At 38.2% G+C, this 15,832-nt stretch overlaps 1 protein-coding gene across 1 annotated transcript in view; it reads right to left on the bottom strand.

The window, feature by feature from the left end:
- Positions 1-15,832, bottom strand: part of BLVRA (biliverdin reductase A) — an 85,323-nt gene that overhangs the window by 29,737 nt on the left and 39,754 nt on the right. The window contains exons 3-5 of the mRNA XM_006909884.3: positions 11,481-11,602; positions 8,694-8,813; positions 2,456-2,553 (exon numbers count right to left, since the gene is read on the bottom strand). Of these exons, the coding sequence (XP_006909946.1) occupies positions 2,456-2,553; positions 8,694-8,813; positions 11,481-11,602 (340 nt within the window). The remainder of the gene's footprint in view (positions 1-2,455; positions 2,554-8,693; positions 8,814-11,480; positions 11,603-15,832) is intronic.

Genomic DNA, 15,832 nt, shown 5'->3' with positions numbered 1-15,832 from the left:
ATTTTGGTCTATGTATTGTTCACTCAATGTCTCCATGGGCAAATGAGGTCCTAGGACTTCTTATTCTACCACCTTGCTGACACTGCTCCCAAAGTATCCATAATTTTGCCATCCAAAATGATATATTTAGGTATGCCCCATTAAGATTATTAGTTCCTAGGCTACAATGTAAATGCTATAGTTACCTTTAAAATTTACTTTCAGCACGCAAGTTAATACTGCTAGTTGCGAACATTTGGCAATGTGGGCTCCTGGAGGACAAGAGTCATCTTTTTGTTATCCCTATCATCATGCAAGATGGCTCATACATAAAGTTAACTATTATGTAAAACCTGTTTAATGATTGTTCTAGTAGGAGTTATGAATACTTGACTAAAGAATAAAGGTCATTTTCATTTTTAAGGACATTTTTTCTTTTTAAAAGCCATTTGCGATCCGTACATATCCACCCAGATTATGTTTGCTTAAGAATCTAATATTGATGCTCCAATATAACACTGATCCTTCATATTTTGTTTCTCTTTTTCTCTCATTTAAAAAAGTTAACTAAGGTCCATTTTTTTTTTTCAAATGTCCTTAGTTTTTACCTAGTGTGCTTTTTCTGTTTCAGGATACTACATTACACTTAGTCATTATGTTTCCTTAGTCTGCTGAGTTGGAAAGTTTATAAAACTTTCCTTGTTCTTTCATGACCTTGACAATTTTAAAGAGTACTGGTCGTGTATTTTGTAGAATGACCCTCAACTCGGATTTTTCTGATGTTTTTTCTCAGACTGGAGTTACATATATTAGAAAGGAAAACTAGAAATAATGGGCCATTCTCATCACATCACATCAAAGGTGCATTTTATTGACATGGCATTGCTGTTGATGTTGATGTTGATCACCTGGCTTAGGTAGTGTTTGTCTAGTTTCTTCAGTGTAAAGTTATTCTCCTTCCCTCCTTTCCACATTCTATTTTTTGGAAGGAAGTCACTATGCGCAGGACATTATCTTTCCGAAGAAACTTAGCCTACTATCTTGTAGAGAATTCTACATTTTAGATTGCTTGATTTTTTTTTATTGGCATAATTTAATTTGTTCCTTCATCCTATGTTTCCTATGAAGTGAAAGTTTGGTTTAAATCTCAATTATATGATCGATGCCATATACATCACACCAGATGGCTTATAATGTCAGAATGCTTTATATTATAAATCATTTGGTTAGGATGGTAACAGCAGAGCTCTTCATTGCAAAGAAACATTTTTTTTTCTTTGCAATTAGCAGGAAATCTGTGGGACATATTGTAGAATCTTGTACTTCGTTCATGGACATATGTGCCATGAGAAATACTGTAAAAAGGTAACAGTCCCAAAGCTCCTCAATCCTCTCACTCACTTCAATAGTAATTCATCCATCTTTTCATTCAACAAACATCTACTGAATGCCTAGGATGACTTTTAAGTTTACCTGCTAGAGCTACAGAGGGGAAAGATGGGCTCCGTCCTCCAGAAGGCACAGCCCAGTGCTAGAGAAAGACAATCAAGAATTTTATAAAGTGTGATCAGTCTACATTGGTAATAACCACAAGGTTCTTTCTTTAGTGACTTTCATTATAATTGTTCACCATATTTTGTTCATATATTAAATATTTTCAACAGAAAATGTTGAAAAAAAAAAGAGTGTGATTTTAATTTCATAACTAGCTCCTTTAATCCCTAAACATTCCAGTTAATTCTAGTTGTCTCCATAAAGAGACTTGTCCAGTAACTATAAAAATCTTTGGAGGGTAAGATGATTCAGAGGAACAAATGTGGACTTCAGAGTCCTTAAGGACTTAATTTAAATCTCCATCTCCCATTTAGCAGTTTTGTTACTAGTTTTGTGACCTGGCATAAATTATTTATCTACTCTGAGCCATGAATTGGCAAGAAATCTGTGAGACATACATAAGCTAGAGAAAATACCTATCTCTAAGGATTTCTAGGACAATTAAGCAAAATAACATATGCAGTGCTTATCAGAGTCCCCAAGTTTCTGGAATATAAAAAATATTTAATAAATAGTATTCCTCTTAAGAAACAACAAAAACTATAAATATGCCTATAAAACAACTAATTACACTGATCTGGGCATTTTTTCCATTAGCAAATATCACATGAATATAACTAAAATAATATGGTACTAGCATAGGTAGAAACTAATTCATATTTTAATTAGAGTAAAAGGAGCTGGTAAGTCTCAAACAAAAGTTTGCAAATTACCACCCAGCCCTCTATCCTGTTGGTTCTCCACACAACCCCTATTATGTGCCTACAGTATTGAAAGGGAAAAGGATTGGAACCCCTTAGAACCACTAATATATCTGACACAGAATTAAACTTTAAAGGCATAAAGATGATACCACAGAAATCTTAGATGCAGCAACTCTTAAAAGAGAGTCTGTGTTCTCGACAGACAGAACATACATTACCTTTCTGTTCCGCCAGCTCCCACAAGTCCTGAGCTGCTGCTCGAGACAGAGTCATGGGGTATTCCACAAGGACATGCTTGCCTGCATTAAGGAACTGCCTATGGGAAAAAGAGATAAGTAGAGAGAAAATACACTTCAAATAAACTTCACTAAAATGTCCTGCAAGACAGTGTAAAGAACACTATAAATGAACAAAAGTCTCTGTGTATAACTGTGTCATGCAGGTGAGAGTCAAGGCCAGAGGATGAAGAAGAATTATACCACATATTATTTTCTACTATACTGTAAAGAGAATGACTTTCTAGTTATACATTAACTTGAACATTCACTTATTCATCCACTCATATTCACACATATTCAACTAGGTACTATTTACCAGTTATTCTGGAGGAGCAATAAAGACACATTAACAGGTAAGTTGCCTGTTACCACATGATAACTATAAATAAAGACTATAAAACCCATGACAGCTAGCTCTGCTAGATATTCCAGGATATAAACATTTATAGTTGACCTCTGAACAATGTGGAGGTTAGAGGCACCGACCTCCCACACAGTTGAAAATCGGCATATAACCTTTGACTCTCCCAAAACTTAACTACTAATAGCCTATTATTGACTGGAAGCCTTATCAATAACAAGTGAACCAATCATATTGCTTCTTTGTTATCAATGCATGAATCATTATACCTGTAAATAAATATGGATTTTTCACATTATATTTTCATTTTTGATGTCTCGTGTTAGTAGTACATATAACATCAACAGTATTTTCTATCATATAAGATAATATTGATATAGGTACTGACAGATAATTTATCTTGTATATAGGTGATGTAAACTTAAAGATTCAATAAATACAGTACAATACTGTAAGGTGTTTCCCTTATGACTCCTGATCTAGAGGCTTAAGTAGAGACACTGTGTTTGGGGGCAAGTAGACTACAATGATGCCTTTGGTGTTGAACTCATGGAGTTTAACTCATGGCCAGAGGCATTGCTGAAAATCAAAAGAATTTTAAAATGTAGTTCATTAATGGCAAGTGTACTTGACTCAGGGACATCAATGGAACCAATCCAGAAAAAGGGTTCTTGCTGTTCAAACCATCTTGTTGTACGATCAAAAGACTGGTAGCTGATATTTATCTTTTCCCTTCTAGGCTTAGGGCTTAGCAGCTTTATAGATGAGTAAGTCCTGATCATAAACCGGGCTGCAATTGGACAAATCAGTAGAGTTAGCCTATCCCTTTCTGCCTTAAATCCTAGTGCTCACTTCTCTCTCTTTTACTAATAATGTCCTTTGTGGCACTTTTTTCCCCCAAAACTTTCATCTGCCTTAAAAACCTTTTCAGGTAGGTATTTTTCTCCTCTGTGATTGTAATTTTCTTGATGGCATCTCAGAACGTCTGCTACCTCTTGGTTGTCAGAAGCTGCTTCTCTTGTTATCCTGACATATATTAAGCCAAACTCTTTCTAAATTTATCAAATCTTCCTTTTCTGGCATTAAATTCTCCAGCTTTAGATCCTTCACATTCCTTTTCCTTTAAGTTGCCATATAATAACTTTGCTGTTTCTCAAAGCATTTTGAGTCAATGGGTTTGCCTTTCCTATAATAATCCTGCACACTCAATAAATGATAAAAAGGTATTTCACATAAAGTGTAAGATTTTCACACCTGCTGGCATAGGTGCAGCAGCATCTTCACAAATTTTTCTTCCACAATGGTCTTTATGTTGGATTAATTAAAAAATGGCAGGCTACTGCAGACAGCTCTCAATCTAAAGTATATATCAAGCAATTCAAATTTTTCTTGTTATGTCCTATCTTTCCTCAGACTCTTGGGAGCACTTCCGGCATCACTAATGGCACTTTGTAAGAGTCCAAAGGTGTTAGTCAAGGTTTACATTATCACACTATACATGATGAAAAATACATGAGAACAAAGATGGATCATTTTAAAACTTTTATTTACTTTATTTTTTAAATTATAGTTGACATTCAATATTATTTTATATGACTTTCAAGTGTACATCATAGTAGTTCGACATTGATATAATTTAGGAAGTTATCTCCCAAATTAGTCTAGAACTCACCTGGCACTATATAGTTATTATATTATTGACTATATTCCCTATGCTATACATTTCATGGCTATGTTGTAACTGCCAATCTCTACTCCCTAATCCCTTCACTCTTTTTACCCATATCCTAATCCCCTCCCACCTGTCAACCATCAGCGTGTTCTCTGTATGTATGCCTTTGTTTCTGTTTTGTGTGTTCATTTATTTTCTTCTTTAGATTTCACAGAAGTGACATCATTTGGTATTTGTCTTTCTCAGTCTTAATTCACTTGGCATTATATCCTCTAGGTCCATCTATGTTGTTGCAAATAGTAAGATTTCATTCTTTTTTTTTTTTTTTTAATGGATGAGTAATACACCATTGTATATATATATACCACTTCTTTATCCGATTGTCAGTGGGTACTTAGGGTGCTTCCATATCTTGGCAATTGTAACTAGTGCTGTACTGAACTTAAAGGTGCATATATCTTTTAAAATTAGTGTTCTGGATTTCTTTGGATAAATACCTAGGAGTGGAATTGATAGATCATAAGGTAGTTCTATTTTTAATTTTTTGAGAAACCTCCAAACTGTTTCCTATAGCAGCTAGCTGCACCAATTTGCAAACGCAGTAACAGGGCATGAGGATTCCTTTATCTCCACATCCTTGCCAACATTTGTTTGATTTATTGTTGATGGTCATCCTGACAGGTATGAGGTGATATTTAATTGTGGTTCCAATTTGCATTTCTTTGAATATTCATGACATTGAACATCATTTCATGTATACTGGCCATCTGTATATCCTCTTTGGAGAAATATCTGTTCAAGTCCTTTGACAATTTTTTAACTGAAGTTTTTCTTTTCTTTTTCTTTCTTTTTTTTTTTTTTTGGTGTGGAGTTGTATGAGTTCTTTATAAATTTTGAGTATTACCTCCTTATCAGATGTATCATAGGCAAATATCTTCTTCCATTCAGTTGGCTGGCTTTTCATTTTGTTGATTTCCTTTGCTATTGGTATGTCGGTAGGTAGGGCTCACCCTCAGCCTCACTGGCTGTGTGGTTTGGCCACATCCACAGCTCATGAGCTGCTGTGTGGGGTCTTAGCCTCCAGAGGGGGATTAGCCTCAGCAGGTTCTGGTACCTGTTGAGAATCCCCTTTGGCTAGGCCACAGTGGGGCTAATCAGGTGGACTCTGTTGTAATCTGAAGCTGTCTTCCAGGTCTGTTGCTTTGGGGGCCTTTAGGAGTGGCTCTCATGTAGGTCAAGGTCAGCCGCTGCCTATGAATGGTCCATGCTTACCTGGTAGGAGCTGTAAAGCTATCTAAGGTTGACTGTTCTCTGCCTTGACCTGGAGGATCATGGGAGAGGTCATGCTATGAACCAAGGCCAGCTGCCACCAGTACCAGGCTGGGGTAGCTCCACAAAAGGCCCAGGGCATCCCAAAGCCTGCTGCCACCTGCCAGCTAGCTGTAAGCCTCAGCCAGTAAAAGAGCCTCATGCTATATGTGAGCTGGGTGAAGCAGGATCTCAGGGAGTCACCAGGTTGGGACAAGTACTGTTCACCAAGTTAATGAAGATTCAGATTTGGTGCCAGTGCTAAGCCTGGAGCTACTCAGCAAAAGGCTCAAAGCACACTGAGGCCAGCCATGGTCTGCCTAGGCCAGGTAACCCCAAGAATTCTCCAAGATATACTGTAGTACAGGCTAAAGGCTGGCTGCTGGCTGTGAAAATGCTTCCTGTGACATGCAAATTAAGGCCAGTTGTTTGCTGCTGAAAGAGTCTCCTTGTGGAGCATGAGCCAAGGCCGGCTAGTCACTGCTGGAAGAGCCTCCTATGGTGCTTGAGCCAAGGCTGGCAACTACCTATTGAAAGAGCCTCCTTCAGTATGCTGGGATGAGCTGGCTGCCAATCACGAACAGTGCCTCCAGAGGTGTGCGAGTTGAGTAGGGTGGGGTTCCAGGGAGTCACCAGGGTAGAGAGAGTGGTGTTCACCAGGTTGATGCATATTCACGTTGGGCGCCTCTGCTGAGTCTGGAGCTACTCAGTATAAGGCTCAGAGCACAAGGCCAGCCATTGTCTGTCTGGTGCTTACCAATCTTTGATAGTTGCCTGAGAAAGACTACAGTACTGGCAAGAGCTGGTAGGTGACCAAAAAATGCCTCCAGTGGTGTGCAAACCGTGGCCGGTTTATAACGACTGAAAGGGCTTCATGTGGCTTGAGCACTGAAGCCAGCTACTAGCTGCTGAAAAAGCCTCTGGCAGGTGTTTGAGTTGAGTGGGCGAGGGAGTCACCAGGGTAGAGTGAGCAGAGTTCACCAGGCCAATGCAGATTTAGATTTAACTATTTTAGGGAAGGGATCATCACAAGAAAGTTGGTACTTATGCAGTCCCCACAGGAGCAGGGTTCCACACAGGGACAATGGTGACCATCTCTCTTATCCTTGCCCTGAGGTCACTCATCCTCTCCCCACATGTCTCTGGTGACATTCCCCTACTTGAGCTCAGGGTGAGTTCCTTCGAGGAAATGAGTCTATGTGCTGGCCCTCTAAAAGGACACCTAGGTTTCTAGCAGCCTTCCACCTCACCCGGATGGTTATAATCCCCACTGTTTTTCACAGCTAGACTTCATAGGGGCTCCTTTTCCTGAGCTGGGGAGCCTGTTCTGGGGTTGGAGTCTCTCACTTCTCAAGGATGGGACCTGCACAGCTGAGAGAATTCTCTCAATTCTCAGCTGCCACATGTGGGTTTTGGCTGCCCATTTCCAGTTTACTTCAAGAGGGATCACCTTTTACTGTGATATGGACTTTACTAGAGAGACAAACAGCTCACATAGAGATGATTGGCATCACACAGTGTTTTAAGTGGATACTTACAATACTTGCACTCACTTCAAAAGTAACACGAAGTGGCTACAAAATTATTATAGTAATACTGTATATACTACAGTTAATTCTATGCAGTTATGATTTAATACTGCATCTTTACATTTGTTTACATTTCTCTCGATTGCAAATGGTACCATGTACCACCTATAATAGATTTGTGTATATGTTTTGATAACTTTTGACTTTTATAATAGATTTGTATATATTTTATAGTAGTAAATGATAAAATAGACTACTATCTACATATATTATAAGCATTTATGACATACCTAACTTTTCCTTAATTTTCTGGTATGTCTAGGCTACACAGTTTATCTGTAAGTTTTTTTCAAATTGTCTCAAATCCTCCCCCAAATTTTCCAATTTATTTATTTAAGAAATCCATGTATAAGTGGACTGGTACAGTTCAAACCTGTGTTGTTCAAGGGTCAACTGTATAAGCATGGGAATTACATTATCACTTTTTAAAGAAAACACACTCTGGTACCTAAGAAGATTATGGGAAACCAAAGCAAGGTGTTTCTGTCCACACAGCAGTCGGCATGATAAAGAGGGAGTAGTTTATGACTGAGGATCAGTATGATGATATTAGCAGCTATATGTAAGAACCTAGAAGGTAAGCTTATATTCAGGGAGGCAGCTGGCACAGTCTTATTAGCTGCCAGGTCATACATGGGGCTCCTTTTTCCAGGCTCAACCCAGTAAATGCTTGAAGGGCTCTAGGCTTTTCATTCAAAGATGGAGGAGGGGGACACCTCACTTACTTTGCTTTAAAAACGTCATCTTCCCTCTCTGATGCCATCGCAACCTCCTTACTTACATTATAGAAAAAAACACTTATTAAAGGAACTCTCAGAGATATTTCACAATATTGAATGTTCAAAGAATAAAATATTAGAAGCTGATCCAAACTTAGAAAGGACGATGATAATTTGCTAAGGCACAGAAAAGATGCTGGCTCTATATCCTAAGTTGTATGATGAGAAGAAGGCAAAGACTGTTCAAATTATTCTTGATAAATATTTTACAAATAAATAAAACACTTTAATTCTTAATGTTTCGAATTGCAGTGTACTAAATATTAGCTTTATTATATTTTTCATTTCCTTATACATTTATAACCAATAGTGAGAGTTTTTAATATTTTGACAATTTTAAAGGTCACAGATCCATTAGAATTTTTCCCACTAATTATTAGGACCCCTTTGCGAGACTTCGGCTTGCCCAGTCATTTTTACAGTCCTGCACTACTGTGCAAGGTAAGGTCTGCTTACATTGAAAACCCACCTGATGTAGTCCTCATGGCTCGTGCTTTCACTGCAAATATAAGCAACTTCAACCTCTTGGCTGGAAAGAGCATCTTCCAAAGAAATCTGCTGTACTTCATCAATATACTTGAGCTCTCGTCTATTTGAGAACAACAAAGAAATAGAACTTAAAAGTGGCAGAACAATGGCGTAGAATAAATGAGCATCATTTTTCTCCTCTCACCCCATGTCCTGATGATCAGCTTTGGGAAATGAAGAAATTTCCATCCTCCTACATTCAGGGCATTTTCTACATGGATGGGAAAAATCGCCTCAGGGTTAAAGTCAGGGGACCTGGCATTGAGTGCCAACACTACCACTAATGGTCTATATGATGTGGGAATCTTGGAATTACTTCATATCTGAAATTAAAAAAACAAACAAACAAAAAACTAATCTCCTTTTATCTCATGAGAAATTATTTCTACGGTCACTGCCAGCTCCACACACCAGGCCAAACACTATGGCTACCAAACCTAACTCAAATCCAATATACCTTTGAGGTGCAAACTGTTGTGCGACTTCAAGCTCCCTCACATATATCCTGGCCTCATGATGGTCAATGGAAGGCAAATGTCACTGCTTTCTTTACAGTTGAGTTGACAAAGCCCAGAGAGGCAGAAGCTGCCATGGCTAATCAGTAGGAGAGGCAAGACAGGAACTCCAAGCCTTGGGATTCTTATAGAGCAGTAGTCTCTAACCTTTTCAGCACCAGGGACAGGTGCTCCTATGAGAAGCTAATTAATGCCTGATGATATGAGATGGAGCTGAGGTAGTAATGCTAGCACTCGGGAGCAGCTGCAAATAAAGATGAAACTTCGCTGGTTCTCCTGCCACTCACCTCCTGCTGTGTGTCTGGTTCCTAATAGGCCGCAGCTGGGGTTTGGGGTCCCTGCTGTAGAGCAAGAAGGGACTCCTGATTGAAAAGGACTGAGAGCCCTGGCCATTTGCACTACTCTAGTGCAGAGGCTGGAGAAGTGGAGTGGTCCTCCTGTGATGGATGTCACAGAGGAAATGAGGCAGCCAGAAAAAGGCTCTCAGTCAGCTTAGAGCTCCCCTCAAGTTGCAGCAAGCAGAGGGCATTTGGGGAAGTTTGGCTCCCAAAGGACATTATGGTAAGTTTCTTCCTATGGGGGCCACCAAATCTACACTGCTGAATTAGACCAATACTGACTGTTTGCCTACTGTGTGCTAGGTACCAAAAGGAAGATCATAAAGAATGAACAAAAGTCCTCAGCTTACAATGAGCTCACAGTTTGGTAGAGGGGGGAAGACACACATACACATATATGACAACAATAATACAAAACTAACAGGAGAAACGTCCTGGGGTACATACATGTGGGAGATTCAAGGAAGGCAAGGAACACCTAGTTTATGGTTTCAGAAAAGAAAGTAGGACTTGGCAAGAAGGTCATAAGGAACAGGGTATGTAAGAAGGGGAACTGTGTGACAATGACAAGGGTGCAGTAAAGCAGTGGGATTTGAGCTGGTGATCTTTCCACATAATTTGGGAACTTTAGAAATTCCCACTGCATTGGTCATGGCAGCCAGCTGGCAAAGGACTAGGGCTAAAGGGAAAAGGTGAGGCTTTGCTTCATCATGCTTGATCAGAGCTTCAAATAGGGGGGTAATGGAAGTTATAGTGTGGCTACTAAGTTTTATCTCCCATTTGTGTGGGAGATAAGATTCTCTTAGAATCTTACTGGGAGGGGAAGACTGACCAAAGGCAGGTCCCAGCACTTATGGGTCTCCTTAGTGGCCCAAAGTCTACTTTAAATCCTTCAAGAAAGGGCCAAATTTTAAGACAGCAAACTGGAAGAAAGTATGGCCCATAAATTAAAATATAAAAAATCGTCTGCATGGACCATCACAATAGTTACTTAGGCTCTGTTTAAGTATTTGATTTCTCTAAAGCACTAGAAAGTAGAGATGTGCCTAACTTCCTCACTGCCACATTTCCTCAGCCAACACAATGCCTACATCTAATTCACAATTAATATTGATAAATCATATTACATGCCATTAGTTATTTACATGCCATGAGTAGTGTCTGTGTGTTTGAGGAAGTGGTGAGAGGTAAAGGAAGGACCTGAGCACGGAGCAGGAAAAAGAATGATTGTGATAAATTCTAATTGGGTATAGGAGAGAAATGAAGCCTGAAAGTGGGGCTCAAAATTATCAAAGGGAAAATAATGCCTGGTGTTTAAAAGATGGGCTTTGGAATCAAATAGACCTACATTCAAATCAGCTATGTGACCTCAGCAAATTACTTAACCTCTCTGTGGCTGTTTTTTTTTGTTTTGTTTTTGTTTTTTGTTTTATCTGTAAAGTGGGCTTGATAATAATATATATGTCAAATAATTGGTAGGGCTTGTAAAGCCCAGGGTCATCTCATGGATGATGCTTATGATATCTGATGTAATGGTTAACTGTTGCACACCTAAAGCCTTCATTCATGCCAGCCTATCATGTGTTCATTGTGCTTTCGGTAACTGTAAGGTCCAATGCTCATCTTACCTGTTTTTGCCTTTGTAGTCCCTTCTAGGCTGACTCACTGCACATCAAGCTGTAGGCCCAACACTCTTCAGTTCCCACACCCATTCAAATCTGAGATCTTGTGGGGATGACTCTGAGCACAGTTCTCTGGAATGAACCTGGAGCTGGCTCTCTCTCTCCTGGGTCTGGAGAATTTCTCTGTCCCAAGGCTTACTCCATCCCAATGGGCTTCCCATAAATAACAAGGCATAAAGCAAATGCAAGCCACCTGGACACGAAGCCAGTCAGGTTCAGGAATGCTGAGGAAGCATGTGGATTCCGCAAGTCCCTCATCCGCACGGAGCCAGCTCTGCCAACGCCAACCACCACCACGCCAAACTTTCTTTTAGGCTAAAACACAAGGGACGAAGGTGGGGTTTAAAAACATTCCAGGCGTCTAGCAGAAAATAACAAAACAAAGACAGGTCAGCAGGACCAGACATGACCTAGACAAACAAGTAAAGGAGCCAATCCAGAATACACAAAAAGCCGTAGCATGTAAGGGTGAGATAAGACACTCCCTGAAACACAAGCTGAGAGAAGTCAGCTCTACTCAAAATATATTTCTACAGGAGCTCTGACCTGTGTCATCCAAAGTAAAGTCTCTTCACATTTGGCTCTCCACTTCTGACACTTGTCCAATGAGGAGAGATTTTCTACTTTCAGCCATATCTAGCATACCATCTATACAGTACTTCTATCCTCCCTGAATCCCTTTTCCAGTGGACAAGTGACTCACAACTGAGAGTAACTCAGATGCTACAGTTGCTTAGTGAAAAGCTGGCAGACAGGGCAAATGGGAAAACCATGAGATGTCACCTTACTCGGACTCCTCACTATGGCTTTCTGAGTTCCAACCAACTTCAGTCCCCCTCTACTTATCATTTAGGCTTCCTCATTATTTAGGTATACTGCTGAAGGCTATATGTGAAGAGTATTAGAGCAAGAAATCAAGTAGACTTTTAAAAGTTATAGACAGCAACTCAACACAGTCCAAACTGGTAAAAAAAAATTATCTCTACACATCCCTTAAATCTAGTTCTTTTTGGATGTCTCTGAGCATAGAAACATAAATGTCACCCCAGACTCGCCCCTTTCCATCACCTTTGCTATCCAGTTGTCACCACTTCCCAGATTCTGCCCCTTTTCCTGTGTCCACTACTCTACTCTTGGCCCGAGACTTCTTTGCCTCCTGCCTGACAATGTAATAAGTCACCAACTGCTCTCAGTGCTTCTAATCTTACCCTTCCCATGTGTCATCCATATACAGGCCTGCCACAGCAGTCACTTAAGATGAAAACTAAGACCCTCCTCTGATTAACACACTTTATTTTCTCAAATGATATGGACTGAATGTTTGTGCCCCCTGCCAAATTCTTATGTTGAAACCCTATTCCCCAATATGATGACACTGGGATGTGGGGCCTTTGGGAAGTAATTAGGATTAGGTGAGCTCATGAGGACAGAGCCCTACTGAATGGGGTTAGTGCCCTTATAAGCTTCACGAGAGAACTTGCTTCCTCTCTCTGCTCACTGCCTCTGTGAGAATACAATGAGAAGTCAGCAGTCTACAACCCAAAACAAGGCTCTCACCAGAACCCAACCATGCTGGTAGCCTGATCTTGAACTTTCAGCCTCCAGAACTATGCGAAATAAATTTCTGTTGTTTCTAAGTCACCGGTCTATGGGACTTTAACACAGTAGCCCAAACTGACTAAGACAGCAACTAAAAGAAAAATATCCAAGTTCTTTACAATACATATAAGGCCTTCCACAACTGGGCTCCAGCCTGCTTCTCCAGCATTGCCTTTGGGTCACCTACTCTACTGTGAAACTTTAGGTCTCTGGTTTTCCAAATAACTTGAAAGTCTGCAGAGCACACAAGATTGCTACTTCTAAGTCAGCAAATCCTGTTCTCCTTGACTAAAATTAGCTTCTACCTACTGTCCATCAATGGACATCTTCAAAGCTTTCAAAACTTGGGCATCTTATACTCTATATATACTTTCCTAACATCGTCGGTTAGGTTTTTGTGCATATAATAAAGTTATATGCAGATTACATTATAAACTATTTATATTTTATAAATAAAATTTATAAATATGTACATATTTATAAACAAATTTATAATTTATATTAAAATAATTTAGTGTAGTTTCTGAATTATAACCAAAATAGTCATATAACTACCACATTCAATGCAAAAACACTTCTATCACCCCCTCCAAAATTGCCTATGTACCTTTGTAGTCAACCCCATCCCAGAAACTACCGATTTATTTATTGTCCCAATAGTTTTGCTTTTTCTAGAATGTCATATAAATTAAATCATAAAATTTGTAGTCTTGAGCCTTGCTTTGACTTAACACAGTGCACTTTCATCAGTGACGTTGCATGTATCATTAATTTCTTTTTTATCACTGAGTAAGTAGTTCATTGTATGCATGGAGTGGTTTGTTTATCCATTTGGCAATTGAAGAGCATTTCTTATGCATTCAGTAAGAATAAATTATAATTCATTCAACTATGAATAAAGCTGCTATAGATTGTCAAGTACTATTTTTTGTACAAACACAGCTCTCCTTTATCCTGAATATGACTTTGCTAAGTCATATGGTGTAGGTTCAACTTTATGAGAAATTGCTAAACTATCTTCCAAGGTGTACCTATACTGTTTTTCATTCTCCCCAACAATGTATGAGAGTTCCAGTTGTTCTGTATTCTCACCGGCACTTGGTTTTGTTGTTTCCCTCCTCTTTTTATTTTAGCCATAAATAAAATATGTGTTGTGGTATCTCCTCCAGGTTTCTATTTACATTTCCATAATGGCTAGAGATGTTGAGCATTGTTTCATGTGCTTCTTTGTCATCTATATTATCTTCTTTGGTGAAATATCTGTTCAAATCTTTTACTACTTTTTATTGGATTGCTTTATTAATATTGTGTTTTTAGAGTTCTTTATATATTTTTGATACAATTAATTTGTCAGGTTTGTGATATGCAAACAACTCCTAGTCTGTAGCTTGTCTTCATTTTCTTAAAAATGTCTTTTGAAAAGGAAAAGTTCTCAATTTTCATGAAGTCCAGCTTAAAAAAAACTTTTTTAATAGAGTATTCTTCTGGTTAATTCTAGGTCACAATGATTTTCTCCTGTTTCCTTTCAGAAGCTTTATAGTTGAAGGTTTATAGTTTTAGTTTAGCTTGTTATAATGTTCTAATCTGAATTTATTCTTGTACATGGTGTAAGGTATAAATCAAGTTTTGTTTTGTTTTGTTTTGTTTTTAAGCAGAGAGGCAAATGTGTATTCATTCCATAGGCTGTATCAACTGCCTACAACTAGTCAGGGGTATGCCAACCCTATATTTAAATATACCCAAACTTCCAATTGTTCCACATAATTTATTGAGAAAGATTATCTTTTCTCAGTTGAAATGTCTTTGCACTTATGTGAACAGTCTTGATTATTGTAGTTTTATAGTAAGTTTTGAAGTCAGTTACTGTGAATCCTCCAGCTTTTTTTTTTTCTTTTCCAAAATTGTAGTTCTCTGGACTTTACATATAAATTTTATAATCAGCTTGTCAATTTCTACAAAAAAAAAAAATTTCCTGCCAGGACTCTGAATGGGATCATTGAATCTATAGGTCAGTTTGATTTAAAAAAAAAAAAAAAATGACATCTTAACAATAATGAATCTTCCAATGCACGAACATGATATATATCCCCATTTAAGTCTTCTTTGATTTCTTTCTATCATTTTCAGTGTATAGATCTTGTACATATTTTGTTAGATTTATACCTAAGAGTTTTATGATTTTAGTGCTATTCTAAGTAGTATTGTTTTTTACTTTCCATTTGCAATTGTTCAAGAATAGACACATACAGTTGATTTTTGTATACTGACTTGATATCTTGAAACCATGCTGAACTCACTTATTACTTCTAGCAGCTTTTTTTTTGTAGATTCTATCAGTTTCTTCATAAACCATAGAGTCAAACATGAAGAGATGGTTTTACTTCTTCTTTCCCAATCTGTATGTGCTTTGTTCATCTTTCTTGTCTGACTGCACTGGATAGGACCTCCAGTATGATTATGAATAGTAGTAGTGAGAGTGGATGTTCTTGCCTACTTTCCAATCTTAGGAGGACAGCATTCAGTCTTTCACCATGAAGAACGATGTTAATTATATAGATTTCCTTTTTTTATACCCTTTATCAAGATGTGAATCTTTCCTTTTATTCATATTTTGCTGAGATTTTTTAAACCATAAATGGTCTAATTTTGTCAAACACCTTTTCTGATTCTGTGAGATAATCATGTGTTTTTTCCTTCTTAAATCTGTTGATATGGTGATACCTTTCATTCCTAGGATAAATCTCATTTGGTATTATCCTTTTTATGTATTGTTGATTATAACTGCTAAAGTCTTATCAAGAATGTTTGCATCCGCGTTTATGAGAGTTACTGGTTGGCAATTCTCTTTTCTTGTGATGTGGAATGATTTCCAGTATATCTCATTTTATAAAAGTACTGCCTTTTATAATGCCTGTATAAAATATTTTATATCACTGTTAATTCCAC

This window comes from Pteropus alecto, unplaced genomic scaffold, assembly GCF_000325575.1.
Source record: "Pteropus alecto unplaced genomic scaffold, ASM32557v1 scaffold673, whole genome shotgun sequence".
Classification (NCBI taxonomy): Eukaryota; Metazoa; Chordata; class Mammalia; order Chiroptera; family Pteropodidae; genus Pteropus; species Pteropus alecto.
Note: the sequence above shows the minus strand (reverse complement) of the source record. Positions and strands in the feature narration are given on the sequence as shown.